Source organism: Python bivittatus, unplaced genomic scaffold (genome assembly GCF_059951505.1).
Source record: "Python bivittatus isolate LINGU-HERP-01145 unplaced genomic scaffold, Pbiv_v1 ctg000810_np1212, whole genome shotgun sequence".
Lineage (NCBI taxonomy): Eukaryota > Metazoa > Chordata > Lepidosauria > Squamata > Pythonidae > Python > Python bivittatus.
In genome coordinates, this window is record NW_028277111.1 from 5064154 (window position 1) to 5086332 (window position 22179).

The 22179-nt window shown below is 46.7% G+C and overlaps 1 protein-coding gene across 2 annotated transcripts in view; it reads left to right on the plus strand.

The window, feature by feature from the left end:
• Positions 1-10800: 10800 nt before the first annotated feature.
• The window catches only part of LOC103050780 (uncharacterized), a 47172-nt gene continuing 35793 nt past the window's right edge, over positions 10801-22179 (plus strand). The window contains exons 1-3 of one of the 2 annotated variants that reach the window (XM_088129371.1): positions 10801-11029; positions 12680-12809; positions 13681-16714. In XM_088129371.1, coding sequence (XP_087985497.1) covers positions 12806-12809; positions 13681-16583 — 2907 coding nt within the window. In that variant the 5' untranslated portion in view covers positions 10801-11029; positions 12680-12805 and the 3' untranslated portion in view covers positions 16584-16714. Of the gene's footprint in view, positions 11030-12679; positions 12810-13680; positions 16715-22179 lie in introns of those variants that run through there. The other variant, XM_088129373.1, reaches the window with a different exon arrangement.

Genomic DNA, 22179 nt, shown 5'->3' on the forward strand with positions numbered 1-22179 from the left:
CCCTTCCCACCTTCCTCTGAAAAGCCACGTGCGGCCGTTGCCCTCCAGTGGCCCAACGCTGAGGTGCATGGTGTCCCCTCTCTTTGCAGAGGGAGCCCCCTTGGCGATGCATTGTGCAATGCAGGACCCCATGCAAAGAGGGGAGAAAGGCTGTTATTTCCATGGGGTCAGGAGGAAGGGGCCTGTGGTGTCCCCCCGATCAGGAAGCCTTCTCTGTCCAGCCGCTTTCGACAACTGTAGAACATCTCCAAGCTTCCATTTTTAAGAGAGGTTCTGGAGAAAGTTGCATCCTCATTTAGAGGGAGCAATTGTTGCAAAGGAGCAGACAGGAAATGGAATTCAGCATTTTTCCTACTTAAGAGAGTAAAAATAATCCTGTCTTGATCCTGTATCCCATAAAAGAGGTCAGTGGGAAACTCTGACAGGCTTTCAAGATTCTGTCCTTGTGCCCCAGAATAACATCGCAGAGCTCCCAGAGGCTTTGTGGTCTCCAATTCCTGACCTGGCTCGCCTGAAAGGGCTGACGCTCAGTTTCCGGCCGGGATACCGGATGGGAATTGCATTGGTTGCAGTTCTGAATGACTTATGGAGAGACCAGGATTGGGGGAGTGCAGTCCTCTTGAAACCTTATGAAAAAGGGCTCTTAGTTTCCATCATATTCACTTCTTTACCTTTGAAAACCAAAGGGATAACACAGACACGGATGTTCATGGATCTTCACACATTTCTCTCATTCAGACATCCTGGGTAGGGGCCATAAAGAAAAGGGGGGGGGGGGTGCCCTGAACTCTGACTAGCATCCAATAGGTCATCAGGAAGATAAATTTCCCCCAATAATAAGGAGGATCCAAAACGTATGCCAATTTCAACCAATCATTTGTTAATTGCTGTATCTCTTTGTAAGAAACATGTATAAAATTGTCTTCTTTGGGCGTGGGGGGGGGTTCTCCTCTGCCTTAAGGGGGGGGGGTAGCTGACTCTATTGGCAAGCTTTCAATAAAACTTTAAAATCTCAGCTGGTACTTTCGTGTTTGATCTTCTGCCGGACTGAATCCTAATTGTGGAGAATCAGAAACTCTCAAATTTTGGTAACAGAAATGGGGTCTTGTCTGGGATATTGTTAAGTGTCCGGTGGTCCTGAAAGGGCGGAGGCCCTTTGGGCCTGGTGACCCCTAAGGGGCCCACAAAGGGAAGATCTGACGATTCCTGACTGGGAATTACCCTCGAGCTGTGCCAGAAAGGTGAGTACAATTGGGTACTCCGGGTGGTCCGTTGAAAGGAACGGGATGTGTGTCCATAATTTTGCCTCCCGGGGGCGACCAGAATTGCTCAGCAAACGGGGTATAGACGCCCCAATTTTGGCACGAGGTCTGAGACCAACGACTGCCAGAGTTGAAAGCCGGTGTGCTCTGTTCGCCAGTAGTGTGTCCCGCCTCGCTGCGAGTGACGGTGTGTGTGTGTGCGTGAGTGAAAGCAAGCCTGACCGGCAGAGAAAAACCTAGCGCTAGGTGCACAAAAGACTTCTGTTATGGGTAGTTGTGCCAGTAAGCCACACCCTCACAGGGGGACACCCCTTGGGTGTGTAATTAAAAATTGGCGAGCTCTGGGAGATTCCCGGTCCGGAATGACAAAAGAAAGATTAATTTATCTTAGTAACAAAGATTGGCCATCTCAAAAGGAAATTTTCCCTCTGTGGCCGGAGGAGGGAAGTCTGGAGGCAGAGAACATTGGGGCGCTGATTGATTGGTGCAGACTACAGGCAAAACGGAAAGAGGAGATTTGGCATATGCAGGATGCTTTGCCTCAATAATGATGAATCCAGAACGATACCCCAGTGATGGGACTGTGCTAATAGTTCAGCAAAAACCTCTGAAACTCCATAATCTATATGGGAATGCAAGCTCTGAGGAGCCAAAAAGGATCCTTCATGGGTCTCTTGAAAGTATTTTGCCAGCATACCCCAGAATTCCAACTGCACCCCCAGAAGCTCAGGCTTCTTTAATGGCCCAACAAAGGGACAGAGCCGGGGCAAGAGGAGAGCCGAGTGCCTCAGACATGGGGCCTCAACAGTCTTCTCCTCCTCCTCCCCAAGGTGACAGAGTTACCAGTCAGGGAGGCCAGGAAGGGGGGGGTGTCTTCCAGTCGTATGGACAAGGAAGATTTTCCATCACCCCCAGAAGATTTTGCTTTCTCCAGGGAGGAAATAGCTATGAAGGAGGGAGGAGAAGGAGAGCAAGGACCAGGGGCTAGTTCTCCTCCAGTCACCAGAAGTAAAACGGCCCTTAAGGGAAAGAAGGGACAGGAGGAGGAGGAGAACGAGAGAGGGGCCAGGATGCTCCCTTTGAGAGAACAGGTGGTGGTGAGACCTAATGGTGAAACCACTGAAGCCGATGTATAGGTACCCTTTTCCATGGCAGACCTCTTTAATTGGAAAACTCATACTCCCTCATACTCTAATGACCCGGAACGGATGACCCAATGGTTTGAGGGGATAATGCTCTCTCATCAACCCACTTGGGGCGATGTAATGCACCCATTGAATGTTCTCTTGACAGAGGCAGAGAGAACCTTAATTTGGCAGGCTGCCAAAATGTATGGGAAAGATAAACGGAAGGCTGAGGATAATCAAACTTATGTACCTGTAGAAGACATACTGAGAGACCCCAAGCCAGTTTGGGATCAGGGCCAGACTGGAGAACACCAAAGGTTTTTGTCCCGCTTCCGTGAGTGCGTTCTTGAGGGGCTCCGAAAGGGCTTCCCAAAACAGCTGGCTAGCCACACATTGATGAGGTCTTTCAGAAAGCAGGTGGAAATCCAGCCGATTATCTCGGACGCATTATGCGAGCCTACCGGCAATATACAGATCTAGACCCAGAGAGTGAAGGGGCAAAAACCATGCTTAATTCTGTACTCATTCAAAATTCAACCCCTGATTTTAACAAAAAACGGAATAAGAGGGATGGGGCTCTAACTGCCCCTATGCATACTTTGGTAGAAGTGGCCTTTAAAATCTTTAACCACAGATCTCAGGAGGAGCAAAAGGAATGGGCAAAAGACAAGAGAGCCCTCCTCGCTGCCTTGCGGGGCATTGACGTAGAGGCAGAAAGAGGGAGAGGGGGAGGCAGGGGCCGAGGAGGAAGGCCCTCCCCAAGAAGAGATCAGTGTAGGATCTGCAAAAAGACGGGGCACTGGGGTAGAGACCACCCGGAAAAAGGAAGAGGCGCCCAGGTAGCCCTTAGAACTGAGGACAGTGCCTGACGCGGTCCCGGGGTCTTTGCTTTACCCCTTGGGGACCCCGTGGTGGAATTAATGGTGGGGGAAGAGCCAGTTCAATTGTTAATAGACACCGGTGCCACATAGTCTGTTTTGACTGAAATCCCCCAAACAAAACCCACTTTATCAACGGCAAAAGGGAAAACAGTAGTTGATGCCTCGGGGAAAATGGAAAGGGTGGCCTTGATGGAGTCTGTGCCCATAGAAGTAAATGGGAAAAGCCTGGAGCATCAGTTCCTTTAAATGGCAAATGCCTGGCCAGTCTTTTGGGGCGAGACTTATTGATGAAATTACAAGCAAAAATTGAGTTCTCTGATGATGGTTGTACTGTCCAATTTGGGAATCCAGAGGCACGCAATTTTATTTTAACACTTAAAAGCCAGCCGTGCTCAAATGGGTTAGATGAAATCATAGATCAGGTTGTCCCCTGGGTGTGGGTAGAGGGGTTTCCAGGAAGGGCGAAGAGAGCCACCCCAGTAAAAGTACAGTTGAAACCTGAGAGAGGCCCCGTAAGAATAAAACAATATCCCTTGAAATTGGAAACAAGGAAAGGCCTCCAAGAGGTCTCTTATTACGACAAATTTAGCGGCACCCTATGAATCTGAATTTAATACGCCTATCATGGCAATTCCTAAGAAGGAAGGAAAATACCGCTTGGTTCAGGATCTCAGGATCATTAATGAGTTAACACAAGACATCAGCCCTGTAGTTCCTAATCCATACACGTTAGTTACCCTTATTCCAGGGACTCATGAATATTTTTCATGCCTGGATCTTAAGGATGCATTTTTTACTATTCCGCTTGATGAGGCATCCTGGAAAATTTTTGCTTTTACATGGGAAGCAGTTCCTGGCTGTAATGAAATCCCCTCTGGAAGGTATTCCTGGCGATACCTTCCATGGGGGTGGAAGAATTCACCCACCCTCTTTGAAGAAGCTTTAAGTGCCATCCTTCGGGATTGGACTCCACCGACAGAGTGCTGAGTGATTCAGTATGTTGATGATGTTTTGATATCTACCTTGGACAGAGATTCGTGCAAACTGGCCACGGTAAGTCTCTTAAACTTCTTGGGGTGTGAAGGTTTCAACGTTTCAAAAAGCAAGGCATGGATTGCGCTGACTGAGATGGTTTATTTGGGATTTGCACTTTCCAAAGGACGACGACAATTAAGCCAGGAACGAAAGGAAACCGTTTGCCAGGTGGGGCTACCAGACACAAAGAAGCAGTGGAGAACTTTCTTGGGAATGACGGGATTTTGTAGACTCTGGATCCCAAATTATTCCATAATTGCAAAACCTCTATATGAGGCTTTGAAGGGACCTGGTGAACGGGTTGAGGCAACTCCTGAAATGAAACGGGCTTTCAAAGTACTGAAAGAAAAGCTGCTTTCGGCGCCTGCCTTAGGCTTACCCGACCCGGAAAAACCACACGAACTGTTTGTGCTTGAGAGGGACGGAATGGCCCTGGGGGTCCTCACTCGGCGGATTGGGAGCCGGCGGAGGCTGGTTGCCTCTCTCTCGAAGCAACTGGACCAGGTGGCGAAAGGCTGGCCGACGTGCCTTCGAGCGGGGGCAGCCACCATATTACTCTCTAAGGAGGCAGGGAAGTTTACCCTTGGTGCTCCAATTACAGTTCATGTGCCTCACACCGTCACAACGGTGTTGGAGCAGAAAGGGGGTCTGTGGATTTCAAACGCCTGATTGGGGCAATATCAGGCAGCCTTATTGGACAGCCCAGAGTTATGATTGGTAACCAGTAATTGTCTTGAAACCTTATGAAAAAGGGCTCTCAGTTTCTCTCATCTTTTTCCTTACATTTGGGGAGTCAAGGGATGACAAGGAAACTAATGTTCATGAACCTTCACACATTCCTCTCATTTCTGTTATTGTTGAAAGACATAGGGCAGACTTCCTGTCTCCTTAAGTGTCGAGGCCATAAAGATATGGGGGGAACTGACCCCAATTTCAATAGCCTCCAGAATACTCTTCAGCTGCTCTGGAGATGCCTCTGCACTCCAGGAAACCATAAATATCAGAAGACCAAAGGGGGTGCCCCAGAACTTTGACTGGCAACCAATGGATCATCGGGGAGATAAGTTTCCCCCAATAATAAGGAGGATCCCAAATGTATGCCAATTGTAGCCAATCAATTTGTTAATTGCTGTATCTCTGTGTAAGAAACATGTATAAAATCTTCTTCTTTGAGTGTGATCGGGGTCCTCCTCTGCCTTAAGGGGAGAGCCCAGCTGACTCTATTGGCTTACTTGCAATAAAACTTTAAAATCTCAGCTGATACTTTCGTGTCTGATCTTCTGCCGGACTGAATCCTAACTGGGGAGAGCCAGAAACTCTCAAATTTTGCTAACAGTCTCAACCCGGCTACCTTACTCCCTAAACCACAGCCAGACAGTGATCCAATTTGACACAATTGCATTCAAACTATAGATCAGGAATTCTCCAGTAGACAGGACTTGAGAGATGTCCCCATTAGCCACGCTGACTGTGAGTTCTTCGTTGATGGGAGCAGCATAATTAAGGATGGGGTTAGGCAAGCAGGTTATGCAGCAGTAACAGAACGGGAGGGAGTGGAGGCTAAACCCCTCCCTCCCAGTACTCCTGCTCAGCAAGCCAAATTAATTGCCCTCGCGAGAGCTTTCCAATTGGGAAAAGGAAAGAAAACGAATCTTTTTACAGACTCCAGCTATGCCTTCGGTGTACTTCATGCCTTTGGAGGGATGTGGAAGAACAGAGGATTTAAAACAGTGGAAGGGGAGGAGATTAAAAACCTAAAGGAAGTTCAGGCCCTCTTTGAGGCTGTGCACCTGCCCCTCAAGGCGGCTGGGATGCAGGTGAAAGGACGTGGAAAGGCGCTTCACCAGACGGAAAGGAACGGGAACCGACTAGCCAATGAAGCCGCTAGGAAAGTGACAGAGCCTCAGGCAGAGGCGATCATGGTGGTTAATGGGGTGCCAGACCCATCTGCCTTTGAATCCTAGATATTCCAAGACGGAAAAGCGAAGAGCACTGGGGGCTGGGGCAACTTGGGACGACTCCGGCTGGCTCAAAACGAAGGATGGTAATGTGAGAAACGCACTCACTAGTCTTTCTCTGGGTTAGTCAGAAGTAAAGTTTATTGAAGCGTTTGCAAAGGCTGGTGGAACTCAAAAGCTGCAAGCTGGAGTCCACACCGAAACACAGATCTCAGCAATTTTTAAACATCTCTACCCCCGGCCGTAAATCCCTTCTTGTTTCCTCATTGGCCAAAGTACTCCAAGTTACACTCTACACGACCGCCTACTTCCTATTAACCCCCTTCTACAGACCACTATATACTACATACTACATACATTACATGTTCATGGTAAATAGGTGATTAGCTATGCGGGGTGTGGTTTTTGTTACGGTAATGAAGGTTGGGATGTCAAGAGTTCACTCATTCCTAAAAGATCTCTACTAAGTGTGAGAAGGCAGGGAGAAGTGAGGGCCTCAAACGAACCATGTTTGCTAGGGGAGAGCGCTGTGCACCATGGGGCAGCCTTGGGGGGGCGGCAGGAGGGAGGATGGGCAGAAGGCACACTCGCACCAGAGTGGAGAGGGGCGGCAGGAGGGAGGAAAGACTGCAGGCAAGAGGCACGTTCGCACCAGAGTGGAGAGAAACGGCAGGGGGCGGCTGTCGGGTCAAGTGGGGATTGGAATGTGTATTGCGCTGATTGGATTCGGAAAGTGGAATGTCTGCGGTTTTGCGGTTAATTAGCGGCGCTCCAGGGCAGTAAAAAAAGGTGAGATTGTGAGCCAAGCCCTCATAGGAGCGGGAGGACAGATAGGGGGTATAAAAACCTGTCAGACCTTGCTTCGGGGTTCCTCCATTGCTGCGGGAGGGACCCACCTTTGCAAACGTGCCCAATAAAAACTTCTGTCTACTGGACAACCGAACCCGTGTCTGTCGTTTTCTGACATAAGTATCACTTTGGACAGGTCAAGCCACCCTACACTGGCTCTGTCTTACCTTATCTCACCCCAGAGAGATTTCCCCCTCCCTATTTCCTGTGCCCCTGGGGGCTGCTTGGGGGCCCCTGGGTAACCATGGCGATGTCTCCTAGTTTGAGGTCCTTTCAAAAACAAAGGCATGGGCAGCTAGGTATTTAGTACTGCAGCTACCCTCTTAGCATGCTCAAGTTACTATTTCTTTGTCAGTAATAACAGATACTTTATCCATCTCTCACAGTAAGCTGGTAATACCACATGCCCTCTCCAGGTCGCTATTGCAGCAAATGCACCAGCGAACACAGGCCAGCCCATCGGCACTCTCTCGGCGCGTGCAACCCTGGGCTTCCATTGAGGGAATCGCTCAGGAGGGCTCAGGAGATTTGTGAATTGTGCTTGACCTGCTGCAAGAATAACCCAAATACAGAATCAGAAAAGGACCCAGGGGCCACCTTCCTGGTTCGAAATGGCAGGTGGACTTCACTGAATCGCCCAGACATAAAGGATATCGGTTTTGTCTGGGGTTTGCGGACTCTCTAACAGGGTGGCCTGAAGCGTTCCCTTGCAGGACCAACCAGGCCAAAAAGGTGGTAAAGACTCTTTTAAGGGAAATCATACCAGGACATGGGATCCCTTGGGATGGGTTAAATTCAGATAATGGGCCACATTGTGCGGCTACAGGGGTTCAGGAGGTGGCAAAATTTCTTGACACCCCCTGGATGTTACGTGCCTCTTGTCGGCCAGAGGTATCGGGGCAGGTTGAGAGACTGAACCAGACAATAAAGGCACACCTCAGGAAATTGTCACAAGAAACTAAACTAGGCTGGGTGGATTTGCTCCCACAGGCACTGCTATGAATTCGAATCCTGCCTGGAGGAAAATTGGCAATAAGCCCCTTTGAAGCCCTCCATGGAGGTCCATATAGAGTCAGTTCCCTGCCAGGACACAAGGAGAAAGAAAGTCTCAAAAAGGGGGGAGCTGATTTGAAGGGGTATTTAATAAACGGGTGCTCTTGGAGAAACAACTCCAATCCTTATCTGAGCCTCTGCATCCATTTCAGCCCGGAGATTGGGTATATGTGAAGGCGTGGTCTAAAGGCTCTGACCATCTGTCTGAAAAGTGGAAAGGCCCACTCCAGGTGCTCTTGACGACCCCATCCAGCCTGAAGGTTGAGGATATTCAGGCGTGGGTGCATTATCAGCGGGAGAAGGCTGCCTCCCCACCAGGTGACAGCGTTGTCCCATCACAACATCAGCAACGGAAACCAAAAGCCCAGTGGAAAGTTCAAGGAGTGGATGGCCTTAAGCTGGTTTTCTCAAAGGGACACTAAAGACACTGAATACATTTGTGGGCAATGAAGGTTCAAAGCATCTTTGACTTGTAAGGATTTGTAAGGACACTCCTTGCCCTTCCCGATTTCCGGAGGATCCGGTGGATGGAACAGAGAACAGAAGGGGAGGTATTTGGAAAATCCAGCATGTCGCTCTTTCTTTTCTGTTTGTCATTTCTTTTCTTCATTTCCCAGGTAGTGATCGCTGACTGGTCACATAATACTTTGATACAACTTCATAATTTGGTTGTTAATGAAACCAACCCTCCTGCTTGCTGGATTTGCAGTTATTTCCCTACTCATAGCCAGCAAGGGTTAGTTGTTTTGCCAATACCCCTAGGCTTGGACAGAGGGTATAATTACTCAGTTCAGAGTTTTAACTCAGGCTATGCGGATCCCAAACCTTTCCAGTTTCTCCACCCCATACCTGATGCCCCTTTTTGTTTCCAGAAGAGGGGGGGAAATGATTTTGTTGGGGACTGGGAGGGGTGCGTGTTTAAGTTTCCATGGGATAGTCCTGGATGGTTGCTGTTTAACAAGTCAGTTCCTATATTTGATGGTTCCTTTACTCGATGGCTAGAAAACCTTTTTCCCCAGGACTCCTTTAAATCAGGCACCTTTCTTCCTACTCTCAAGATTATTCTACAGGTTCTAACATCTAAACGACCGATCCGTTTAGGTTCAGGAGTCTGGTGGTTATGTGGCAATGAGGGACTTAAGGAAATGCCACCTGCCTGGTCGGTGACTTGCACTATAGGGTGGTTATGGCCCGGTGGCATTCATATGGTGCCAGTGGAAGCCATTCGATACTCTACTAGGCATACTTTCCACTGGGAAAGGAGAGCAGAACACCTAGAATGGTCTACGGGAACCTTCATTGGCAGGAGTCTCTTCCCTGCGGTGGGAGTTGCTCAGAATTACAAAGATATACATAAACTTGCCTCCTTTCTTTACAACACTTCTATGGCATTGGAAAATGGGAGAATATTACATTGAATCTGGAGGAACACTTACAAGATGAAGTCCTCTCCCTTAAGGATGTGGTCCTCCAGAATAGGACGGCCCTAGATACGATCTTGAAGAGTCAGGGGGGTGTTTGCGTGTATATTAATCAGTCATGTTGCATGTTCCACGACCAGACAAAAGGACTCCTGGTTGACCATAAACTGATTGCTCACACTGTGGCAGAAATACGAAAAGATAGAGAAGAGTATCTTGAAGACTGTAATAATTCTAGGGGGGACTGGTCTTGGTTAACCTCCTGCCTGCCTAATTTTTCATGGCTGCGCTCTCTTTTTATTGGCTTAGTAGTTGTAATTGTTTGTGATTTATTAATCTGCACATGTCTGTACTGCTTCCCCATCTTTATTTCTACACATAGCACCTGTACACGACCAAGTTCTCTGCAGAAAAACAAGTACCTTGCCTTGGTACAAAAAACCTTTCCTTACAAGGTTTAAATTCTTGGTTTAAAATATTAAGAATTTAAAAAGGGGGGACTGAAATCTTATGAAAAAGGGCTCTTAGTTTCCATCATATTCACTTCCTTACATTTGAAAACCAAAGGGATAGCACAGACACAGACATCCATGAATGTTCACACATTTCTCTCATTCAGACATCCTGTCTCCATAAGGGTCGAGCCCATAAAGACAAAGGGGGGGGGGGGTGCCCTGAACTCTGACTTGTATCCAATAGGTCATCAGGAAGATAAATTTCCCCAATCATAAGAAGGATCCAAAACTTATGCCAATTTCAACCAATCATTTGTCCATTGCTGTATCTCTCTGTAAGAAACATGTATAAAATTGTCTTCTTTGGGCGTGGGGGGGGGGTTTCCTCTGCCTTAAGGGGAGACCCCAGCTGACTCTATTGGCAAGCTTTCAATAAAACTTTAAAATCTCAGCTGGTACTTTCGTGTCTGATCTTCTGCTGGACTGAATCCTAACTGGGGAGAGTCAGAAACTCTCAGATTTTGCTAACAACAACACAGCCCACTTCCTCCTGACCCCATGGAAATAACCCCCTTTCTCCCTTCTTTGCAAGAGGCCCTGCATTACACACGGCCACCACCAGGGGGCTCGCTCTAGAAGGAGAGGGGAACACCATGCGCCTCAGTGTTAGGCCACTGGAGGGCGGTAGCCACAGGTGGCTTCCCAGAGGTGGGTGGGAAATGGAGTGACATCACTACGTCTTGCCTCTCTAGGACGTCACACTCTCTCTCTTTAACCCTCTGAGCTTCGTAGGAGGTAAAAAGGCTGCAGGAAAGTCTTGCAGGGAAGAGATCCTGGGAGAGGGAGAGTTTGCATTGAATCTCTCCAGCAGGAAAGAAGAAAAGCCCTGCAAGGAAAGAGGTGCCCGAGGTTGTGTCTGCATTCTCACCACGCGCTGATGAGGCTGAAATAGGGCTGGATCCTCTGCAGTTCGACATGTCTTAGGAGGGTGAGTGAACCAGGAGACCCTCTTAAGCTTCGTTCCTGCAAGCCCTGTGCTTTGTGCGAACTCGGCCCCTGCGGTTGGGGGACGTGTTTGGGCTTCGGGCAGGTTGTCTGAACCCGCCTGGGTGTTCTGGAGTGACTTGGCTCTTAAAAGCAAACCCTGAAGAAAGGGAAATGGAACATCCCAAGCCAGGCTCATTTCACTGGCATTGCATTTTATCTGAACTGGACTTTGGGGGTTTGTTAACCTGTTTGGGATTTGGCACACATGTTGTGTGACTCCCGTTTGGAGGGAAACGTAGATTCTTTGGTTGGTTTGTACTTCCTCCCTGAGATTTATTTTTATTTTATTTTATTTTATTGGATTTCTCCCCCGCCCATCTCCCCCACAATAGGGGACTCTGGGCGACTTACAAAAAACATTAAGACTATACATACATCTAAAACACATAAAACATCCAAAATTTAAAACAATGCTAAAGAAAGGAAGATCCAAGCAGATGGAAAATCAGGCTGCGGAGAGCTGGCCACTGTGGGGCTACCCATCCCCCTGCTGGAAGTATTCCCTCCCCACCCCAGGCCAGGGGGCAGAACCAGGTCTCCAAGGCCCTTCGGAAGGCCAGGAGCGAGGCGGCCAATCGCACCTCCGGGGGCAGAATGTTCCAAAGGGCGGGGCTACAGCAGAGAAGGCCCGCCTTCTGGACGCCGCTCGCTCGGTGGAGTTCTTTTACTGAGGGGGTCCGAAGCACGCCCTCTCTGTGCGATCGGGTGGGACGGGTTGAAGACATAGGGGAGAGGCGGTCCCTTAGGCAACCTGGTCTTATTAGGATATCTTTTTTTTTAAAGACCAGTACATAACTCTCCTTTTGCTACTTACTCTTCCTACTATTAGTTTATAATAATTAATTTATTCAAAACTTTCTCAAGAGATAGGAATAATATTATTAGGAACTGCTAAACAGAGACCCATTCATTTTTCCATTCTTTGAGTTGGAATTGTGCAAGACTGCTCAAAAATAACTAAATACTCAGACTGGCACATTGCCATTTTTAAAAAGCCTTGTTTCCAACCAGTGATAAGAAATATCAGCACATCAGATTAAGACATAAGACAGACTATTAAAATCCAATGAAAGTGGCCAGAGAGAAAAGTCTAGAAGTAAAAATGTTCTGAAATGTTGTTGAGCGTGGGCACGACTGGTCCTTCTGGGGACACCGTAAGCCCTTTGCTGAAATGCTAGAAAGGATCCCCCTGCCCCCCGATTTCCTTCTGCAAGCACAGGAAGCATTGGAGACACTGATAGGTGGATTTTCTGAACACCATCTGCCAGTTGGTCCTCTCAAGATGTTGAGAGGTTTTTGAAGGTGCCTGCATGGATTGACTGATTGATGGATTGATCCAGAAGGAAATTGGGGTTGCTATCACTGAATGGCACTGAAAGTCCTGCAGAAGCAATCAAGTTGAACAGCCCTGCCTCAAATATTTCTTCAGTCAAAAGTTTTGGCTCTTTCCATTTTCTCACCTAAACCCTGGAATCCCACAAAGCCCAGCCATTTAACTTGGTGCATATCTTTGCTTTGGGAATTTGTGGAGAATAGGACAGATCTTGCAAATCCTACGGGCCTGTTCTGTTCTTTTTTTTTCTTTCTTCAGGAGGGTCTTGTGTCCTTCGAGGAGGTGGCTGTGTATTTCTCCAAGGAGGAGCGGTCTCAGCTGGATCCTCACCAGAAAGCGCTGCATTGGGAAGTCATACTGGAAAATTATCACAACGTGGTCTCTATGGGTAAGGGTTTGCTTCTCCCCCACCAGAGAGTTTGGGAAGACATTTTGTAGTTAGATGCCATCAGCTATATCTTATTTAAAAAATCGCCAACCAGATGTCCACTCTTGGGAGGGAGAAGGAAAAGATCTGGCCTTCTCCTGCTCTGAGGAAGGAAGGACGTCAGTGGCTGTCTGCTTACATGCATTTCTTATCTGGTGAATTTTTCAATTTCTATTTAAAGGTATCAGTGAGAAACTCACTCCTTGGCTTGAGGAGAGGCTCAACTCCATCACACTGATTTCAGCTTTTTGCGCCCAGATGCTTCCCTATCTGTCCTATGAAGGATTCTCATTTATTCAGGCTGTTGGGTTAATGACGTGTCTTCCTTTTCATTTCTATCCTGAGCCTTGGGGTGAAGGGCAAAATGGTGCTGTTTTGCCATTGCAAACGTGCTGTTTACAGTTAATAGAAGAGCACTAGAATTTTTTTCTCTGCAACCATGTGATTTTGGCAAGAGAAAAATGAATAGCAAATGGAAGGTAGTTTGGGTAGGAAGAATAGGTAAATTTTCAAAATTGATTCAGTTCTCACTGGTCTTTCCTGTGATTGACCCCCCACTCCTCCAAAAAATGTTAGGTTTTCTCCTAATGCCTCGTTGGATGTTTCCCCGGATTTTTGCTGAACTCAACACTGACTCCGGGTAAGGTTTGACTATAGAATGATAATTCTAAAGTAACCGGATGTTGTAGATATTTTCAACGTTTTTATGGGTTATGAATATAGAAATTATCATTTCTATACCATGCCATTGTAAGGATGCAAACATGCCATTCCTACAGTTTGATCTTTCCCCCAACCTTGCTATCATTTTCATTTCTCTTTTCCTTTGAAGGTGACCATGGCTATAAGAATAAAGATTCCAGTGAAAAAATCGAAGTGATCAGGCATGGAGGAAGAATGGACAAGAAACTAGAGATGCAACTAGAGAAGCATGAGAGAAACAACTCAAAACATTGGAATCAGGAAAACCCATCTTCCATGGATGCTGAGACGCAAGGCTTTCTTGCCCAACCAGGAAAAATAAAGGAAAGGTACATGGGAAAAAGTGTAAGACTATTAAAAGACAAATTAGTGGAAAATGAACACTCTCCAACCCAAATCAAAGGAGAAGATTATATCTCCAGAGAAAATGGAAAAAATCACACTTTCACTCTTTCCTGTGAAAATGGGTCCCTTACGTCTCATAAAAGGCTCCACACAGGGGAGAAACCATATAAATGCATGGAGTGTGGAAAGAGCTTTACTCAGAAGGATCATCTGAATTGCCACAACAGGATCCACATAGGAGACAAACCATATAAATGCACAGAGTGTGGAAAGAGCTTTACTCAAAGCAATAATCTTACTTCCCATAAAAGGATCCACACAGGGGAGAAACCATATAAATGCATGGAGTGTGGAAAGAGCTTTACTAACGGCGGTCATCTTAATTCCCATAAAAGGCTCCACACAGGGGAGAAACCATATAAATGCATGGAGTGTGGAAAGAGCTTTTCTCAAAGCGGTAATCTTACTTCCCATAAAAGGTTCCACACAGGGAAGAAGCCATATAATTGCACAGAGTGTGGAAAGAGCTTTCGTACTAGGAGTGCACTTACTTCCCATAAAAGGCTCCACACAGGGGAGAAACCATATAAATGCATGGAGTGTGGAAAGAGCTTTACTAATGGCAGTCATCTTAATTCCCATAAAAGGCTTCACACAGGGGAGAAACCGTATAAATGCATGGAGTGTGGAAAGAGCTTTACTGACAGCGGTCATCTTAATTCCCATAAAAGGCTCCACACAGGGGAGAAACCATATAAATGCATGGAGTGTGGAAAGAGCTTTTCTCAAAGCGGTAATCTTACTTCCCATAAAAGGCTCCACACAGGGGAGAAACCATATAAATGCATGGAGTGTGGAAAGAGCTTTTCTCAAAGCGGTAATCTTACTTCCCATAAAAGGTTCCACACAGGGGAGAAACCATATAAATGCACAGAGTGTGGAAAGAGCTTTACTCAAAGCTGTCATCTTACTTCCCATAAAAGGATCCACACAGGGGAGAAACCATATAAATGCATGGCGTGTGGAAAGAGCTTTACTAATAGCAGTCATCTTACTTCCCATAAAAGGATCCACACAGGGGAGAAACTATATAAATGCATGGACTGTGGAAAGAGCTTCAGTCATAGTAATTCCCTTACTTACCATAAAAGGATCCACACAGGGAAGAAGCCATATAATTGCACAGAGTGCGGAAAGAGCTTTTGTACTAGGAGTGAACTTACTTCCCATAACAGGATCCACACAGGGGAGAATCCATATAAGTGCCTGGAGTGTGGAAAGAGCTTCAGTCATAGTTCTTCCCTTACTTACCATAATATGATCCACACAGGGGAGAAGCCATATAAGTGCATGGAGTGTGGAAAGAGCTTTACTGACGGCAGTCATCTTACTTCCCATAAAAGGCTCCACACAGGGGAGAAACCATATAAATGCATGGAGTGTGGAAAGAGCTTTACTAATGGCAGTTATCTTACTTCCCATAAAAGGCTCCACACAGGGGAGAAACCATATAAATGCATGGAGTGTGGAAAGAGCTTTACTCACAGCAGTAGTCTTACTTCCCATAAAAGGCTCCACACCGGGGAGAAACCATATAAATGCATGGAGTGTGGAAAGAGCTTTACTAAAAGCAGTAGTCTTACTTCCCATAAAAGGATCCACACAGGAGAGAAACTATATAAATGCATGGACTGTGGAAAGAGCTTACATCATAATCATTCCCTTACTTACCATAATAGGATCCATACAGGGGAGAAGCCATATAAGTGCATGGAGTGTGGAAAGAGCTTTCGTACTAGGAGTGAACTTAATTCCGATAAAAGGATCCATACAGGGCAGAAACTGTATAAGTGCATGGAGTGTAGAAAGAGCTTCAGTTATAGTTCTTCCCTTATTTACCATAATAGGATCCACACAGGGGAGAAGCCATATAAGTGCATGGAGTGTGGAAAGAGCTTTACTGATGGCAGACACCTTACTTCCCATAAAAGGCTCCACACAGGGGAGAAACCATATAAATGCATGGAGTGTGGAAAGAGCTTTACTGACGGCAGTCATCTTACTTCCCATAAAAGGATCCACACAGGGGAGAAACCATATAAATGCATGGAGTGTGGAAAGAGCTTTTCTCAAAGCAGTAGTCTTACTTCCCATAAAAGGCTCCACACAGGGGAGAAACCATATAAATGCATGGAGTGTGGAAAGAGCTTTACTGACGGCAGTCATCTTACTTCCCATAAAAGGATCCACACAGGGGAGAAACCATATAAATGCATGGAGTGTGGAAAGAGCTTTTCTCAAAGCAGTAGTCTTACTTCCCATAAAAGGATCCACACAGGAGAGAAACTATATAAATGCATGGACTGTGGAAAGAGCTTCCATCATAGTCATTCCCTTACTTACCATAATAGGATCCATACAGGGGAGAAGCCATATAAGTGCATGGAGTGTGGAAAGAGCTTTACTAACGGCAGTCATCTTACTTCCCATAAAAGGATCCACACAGGGGAGAAGCCATATAAGTGCATGGAGTGTGGAAAGAGCTTTACTAACGGCAGTCATCTTATTTCCCATAAAAGGATCCACACAGGGGAGAAACCATATAAATGCATGGAGTGTGGAAAGAGCTTTCGTACTAGGAGTGAACTTACTTCCCATAACAGGATCCACACAGGGGAGAATGCATAAATGTGTCGAGCATGGAAAGACCTTCAGGAGGAGGAGTGACCTACTTTCCCATGCACAGATCTGTTTGGGTGAGAATCCATGTAAATTCTAGATTCAGTTTGTTAAATCTATACATTTTCTACAGGTGCAACTCAAAAAATTAGAATATCGTGCAAATGTTCATTTATGTCATTATGGCAATTCAAAAGGTGAAACCAATAAATGAGATAGACGCATTACATGCAAAGCGAGATATGTCAAGCCTTACTTTGGTATAATTGTGATGATTATGGCGTACAGCTTATAAAACCCCAAATTCACAATCTCAGAAAATTAGAATAGTGTGAAAAGGTTCAATATTCTAGGCTCAAAGTGTCCCACTCTAATCAGCTAATGAATCCATAACACCTTCAAAGGGTTCCTGAGCCTTTAAATGGTCTCTCAGGCTGGTTCAGTAGGAATCACAAGCATGGGAAATACTGCTGACCTGACAGTTGTGCAGAAAACCATCATTGACACCATCGATAAGGAGGGAAAGCCAATTGCAAAAGAAGTTGGATGTTCCCAAAGTGCTGTATCAAAGCACATCAATAGAAGGTTATGTGGAAGGGAAAAGTGTGGTAGAAAAAGGTGCACAAGCAGCAGGGATGACCGCAGCCTGGAGAGGATTGTCAGGAAAAGGCCATTCAAAAGTGTTGGGGACTTTCACAAGGAGTGGACTGAGGCTGGAGTTAGTGCATCAAGAGCCACCACACACAGACGGATCCCGGACATGGGCTTCAAATGTCGTATTCCTCTTGTCCAGCCGCTCCTGAACAACAAACAATGTCAGAAGCGTCTTACCTGGGCTACAGAAAAAAAGAACTGGTCTGTTGCCCAGTGGTCCAAAGTCCTCTTTTCTGATGAGAGCAACTTTTGCATCTCATTTGGGAACCAAGGACCCAGAGTCTGGAGGAAGAATGGAGAGGCACATAATGCACGATGCTTGAAGTCCAGTGTGAAGTTTCCACAGTCTGTGTTGATTTGGGGAGCCATGTCATCTGCTGGTGTTGGTCCACTGTGCTTCATTAAGTCCAGGATCAATGCAGCCGTCTACTAGGAGATTTTGGAGCACTTCATGCTTCCTTGTGTTTTCCCATCAGTTTTCCCATGCGGTCTGTGACAGATGGACGGTGTCGCCATGGGAAGCCCCCTGAGCCCAGTCGTAGCAAATTTCTACATGGAACTTTTTGACAAACGGGCTTTAGAAACCGCACCCGTTACCCCAACAGTCTGGTTCCGATTTGTGGATGACACCTTCGCAATTTGGAGTCAGGATGAAGAAGTCCTAGAGAAGTTCCTGAATCACCTAAACAGCGTCCACCCCAATATACAATTCACCATGGAAAAAGAAGAGGACGGCCAACTTCCATTCCTAGACACGTTGGTCATACGCAAACCAGACCTCAAATTAGACACAAAGTCTACAGAAAACCCACCCACACAGACCGGTACCTACACAAAAACTCCAACCACCACCCACATCAGAAAAGAGGCATTATCAAAACCCTCATGGATCGTGCCAATCGGATCTGCGAAACCCAATTCCTAAACTCTGAACTTAACCACCTTAATTGGGTCCTATAAGCGGATGGCTACTCCAAGAATGAAATAAAAAGAGCCATCAAACCAAGAAAGCAACATGAGACTGAAGAAGAAAAACAGCCACCCACCAACAAAGTATTTCTGCCCTACATCAAAGGGGTCACAGACCGCATGGGAAAACTGATGGAAAAACACAATTTCCAAACAATCTTCAGACCCACCAGAAAAGTACAAGAAGTGCTAAAATCAGCAAAAGACAAAAGGGATCCCCTCACCGCCGCAGGAGTATACCGTATACCATGCAGTTGCGGGCAAGTATACATCGGGACCACAAAACGCAGCATCCAGACCAGGATAAAAGAACACGAAAGACACTGCAGACTACAGCAACCAGAAAAATCTGCAGTAGCTGAACATGCTCTCAAGCACACTGGACACAAAATCCTATTTGAAAACACAGAGATATTGGACAACACCAACAGCCACTATACTAGGCTATACCGGGAAGCCATTGAGATTCACAAACACCAGCACAGTTTCAATAAAAAAGAGGAGAGTCTAAAAATCAACAAAACCTGGCTACCAATCCTGAAAAATACAGCCTGCAAAAGGTCAAGGAACTCAGCTCAACCACCAGGACATGTGAACAGTTCACACAATGAACTTGCTAATCACCCCCAGCAGCCCCTCGTTAACAATTCAATAGAAGAAAAAACCCTGCCTAATCCCCAGGAAGATACACACAGATTCAGACACCAAAACAAGCAGCCACTCAGTAACCCAACCCTCCCCCCCCCAATCCCCCCTCCCCCCCCCCGATCTCTATAAATACTCACAAAAGGTACATCACCCTGGACACAGAGAGAACTGCTCCTGTCTGTGCTCCTGCACTCTGAAGATGCCGGACACAGGTGCTGGCGAAACGTTAGGAAACAAAACTTCCAGAACATGGCCACACAGCCCGGAAGACCCACACCAGCCACAGAAGAGGATCATCTGTGGGGCAGCCTTGCTCGTGTTTCCCCAGGAGTTCCTTTATAGGGCAGATCATCTTCTTCCTGAAAAGGTGGGAAGGAATCCCGCCTTCCAGGAATTCTTGGAAAAGGTGATTCCCAGATTCCAAGAGAGGTGAAATTGATTGGGTCTTTAGAAGGGAGCGTTTTGAGGTCAGGCGCCCTACTGAGTACCGGTTTCCTGTGGTTCCCTTACCTGGCATGGTCTAATTGGCACCTAGATCCCTAAAGAGAATAAATCTTCTTACAATTTGATTAAGGCTTCAAGGAATGTTGGGCCTTCCTGCCAGGTCCTTGTTGTTTAATTTTGGGCTGGGGTGGAGGACTCCCAATTCTTCCTGCTATGTTTTCAATCTTTTTCGGTGAGCCTGTTCTTACTATAGTTTAGTCATATGACTTCATTGCTGTTCAGATAAAGAATGGAAGCATGAGACAAATGGGAAGCTTTGACTTCCTGCTGACATGATGGGGGTGGGGGAGAATTGGATTTCCTTCTCACAATCCCTCCTTTTTCTTTTGTGCAAAAACAGAATATTTTTTGCACAATCAGTTAGGGAATCTTTTGGCTATACATCATCCTGTGACTCAGATTCGTATTTTTGGCCATTCTGCATCAAGATTAGGGATCCCTGCCTTGGGGAAAGGGTGTTGATCTTGCTTTGAGAACAGAAGAGCATTCCCTACAGCACCCCGAGCAGGAGGGTAAGCCCTGAGCAAAACAGCAAACAAATATTCCTATTACCACCAAGCCCATCATCCACAGAAATGTTGTCTTCAGCCAGGCAAAGTATGGTAACCAGGAGGTAAGCTGTGAGAAATCAGAGAAGCCCTGATTGTAGCCAATGTTGTGAACCAAAGTTTTGAAATCCTCTATGCTTCCCTCTATCAATTTGGAATTATCAATCGAATTAAAAGAGCAAATGTCTCCCAGAGGGAGAAAGACAATGGCTCAGGCGGTTGAATACAGGGCAGTCCACCCCTGGGGAGTCCTTGGGGCTCTCTGAGCTTGGTTGTTTTCTTGCAAACGTTTCTTGCTAGCACTGAAGAGGTTACCTAGCCAGGTATCGAAACATTTGCAAGAAGACAACCAAGCTCAGAGGACCCCAAGTTCTCCACATTTGAATCCTGAGCCGTACATATTCTCTTCTATTGGTCTGCCCACCCCTCAGAGCTCTCTCTTGCAATCAGCTTGCACAGCCTTCCGCAGGATGCCCCGAGTTTCACTTGAGGGGCTTTACCTGCCCATCGTATGTACTGTAGACAACAATAAAAGCACATTTAGAGGTTTGGTTGATTATTAGAGACTGCTGAGTTTGCAACCACTCTCTCACAAAGTCAAAATAGTCACCAATTTTAGAGTCATTCAATGGCTTTGTGTAGACAGGGAGCCTTCCTTGCCAGTGATGAGGCACAGACGTGGAGACCCAATATTTATACTGCTGTTCAGCGATGACAATCTGGCAGTTGAAATGTCCGTGTATGCAGCGGTCAGCGGGAGGAAGAGGCAGGCGTTTTCAGCCAGCGCAGGGACCTTTGCTTGAAACAGATCCACACCCCAACTCAAGAGCTTGGAAGACTCCTCCTGAGGTGACTGCAATTCTCCTGGTGAGTTCCTATTGAAGTCCACTGAACAACGGGACTATCATTCGCAACTCTTGTCAGGGAGTCATCTTCTATCTGGAGATGTGAAGCATATTTTTCCACCAGGGCAGAATACTTTGCCTGCTCTCAAACGCCCGATGCCTCCCTTCATCCACACTTTTGCTCCTGTGGCCTCAAACTGTCTTTTCCCCTTTCCTTCCCTCTGGGCAGGGGGTTCCCTTTGTCACAGGAGGGGAGGGGATGTTGTGCAGGATTAGTTGCACCGCTCGCTCTCCTGCTGTGAGGCTCCCTTCAGGTCTCTCTGGGCCTAGCTGGAGAAGCATTCCTTGGTGCCCAGGGTCTCTTGCATCCTCCCCCGTACATCTATGCCCAGTAACACCAAGTCTGTTGTTTTTTATTGACATTGATGTCGCTGGGCACTCTTGGTCTGTTCCTGCACCTTATTGCAACCGCCAGCAGGAAAACATCAGAGTCTGACATCCACACATGGAGCGTGAGGACCTTCTCTCCTGGGGGAGGTTTTGATATTGGGCATAGACTAGGTGGGGGTCAACAAAGCGTTGGAGCTTCAGGATGGCTTGGTCCAATAATGGTCTCCTCCCCTTCAACCATTTGTCCCAGAGAGGAGGTGGACTGGATGCCTTGGGAGGCCTTCCGTGTGAAAGCCCAGTGCCAATATCCCAAGAGATCTCCAAAGGTTGGCTTTGCCTCACAGGGCAGAGAGTGGCCGAGTCCCAGATCCAGTTGGTCACCTTCGTAGGGATCCTTGAGCCATGTTAGGATGAATTCCCTGATCATGCAGTGTAAGATGAAGCTGCTAGGCTGATTCTTACTGCCACAGGGAAGACAAATCATGGGAGGTTAGCATAATTGTAGAAATGCATCCCCAGATAGCAGGCCATTGTGCTGTGAAAGGGTGGGTGAATGCACGCAGCCCTGAGGCAGAACGTGGACTGCTCATCACATTTCTAAGATGAAAACATTTTTATATACTTCAACTGCAAAGGACTTTAATATCTCCTCGTTCCTGAAAAGGCACTAGAATCTCAGATCTGTTGGAGGGTGGGAACTAATTAGGTAATTACTTAATTAGGTAATTAATTCTCATCTCTGGTAAGGAAGATCTCCAGGACCTGCATCAGGTCTGCCCAAGATGGGTATGGCTTTCAGTAATGGCCTGCAGGCTCCTAGTGACCATCTGTGGGTCCTTTGGAAAGGGAGGAGTGTCTTCTGTCCAAATTTCCAGGTCAGACGGGTAGAAAGGCACGTGGGTAAAAACAAAATGCAATTATCTTCTGCCTGGCCAGCTACGGGATTCTTTCATAAAGGCGCCATTCAATTTCCTTGCAGTCTTCCGTCCAAGGCATGCAACTCAGGATGGGCTGGGGGGGCACTGGGCGTGGAGGAATTAAAAGTTA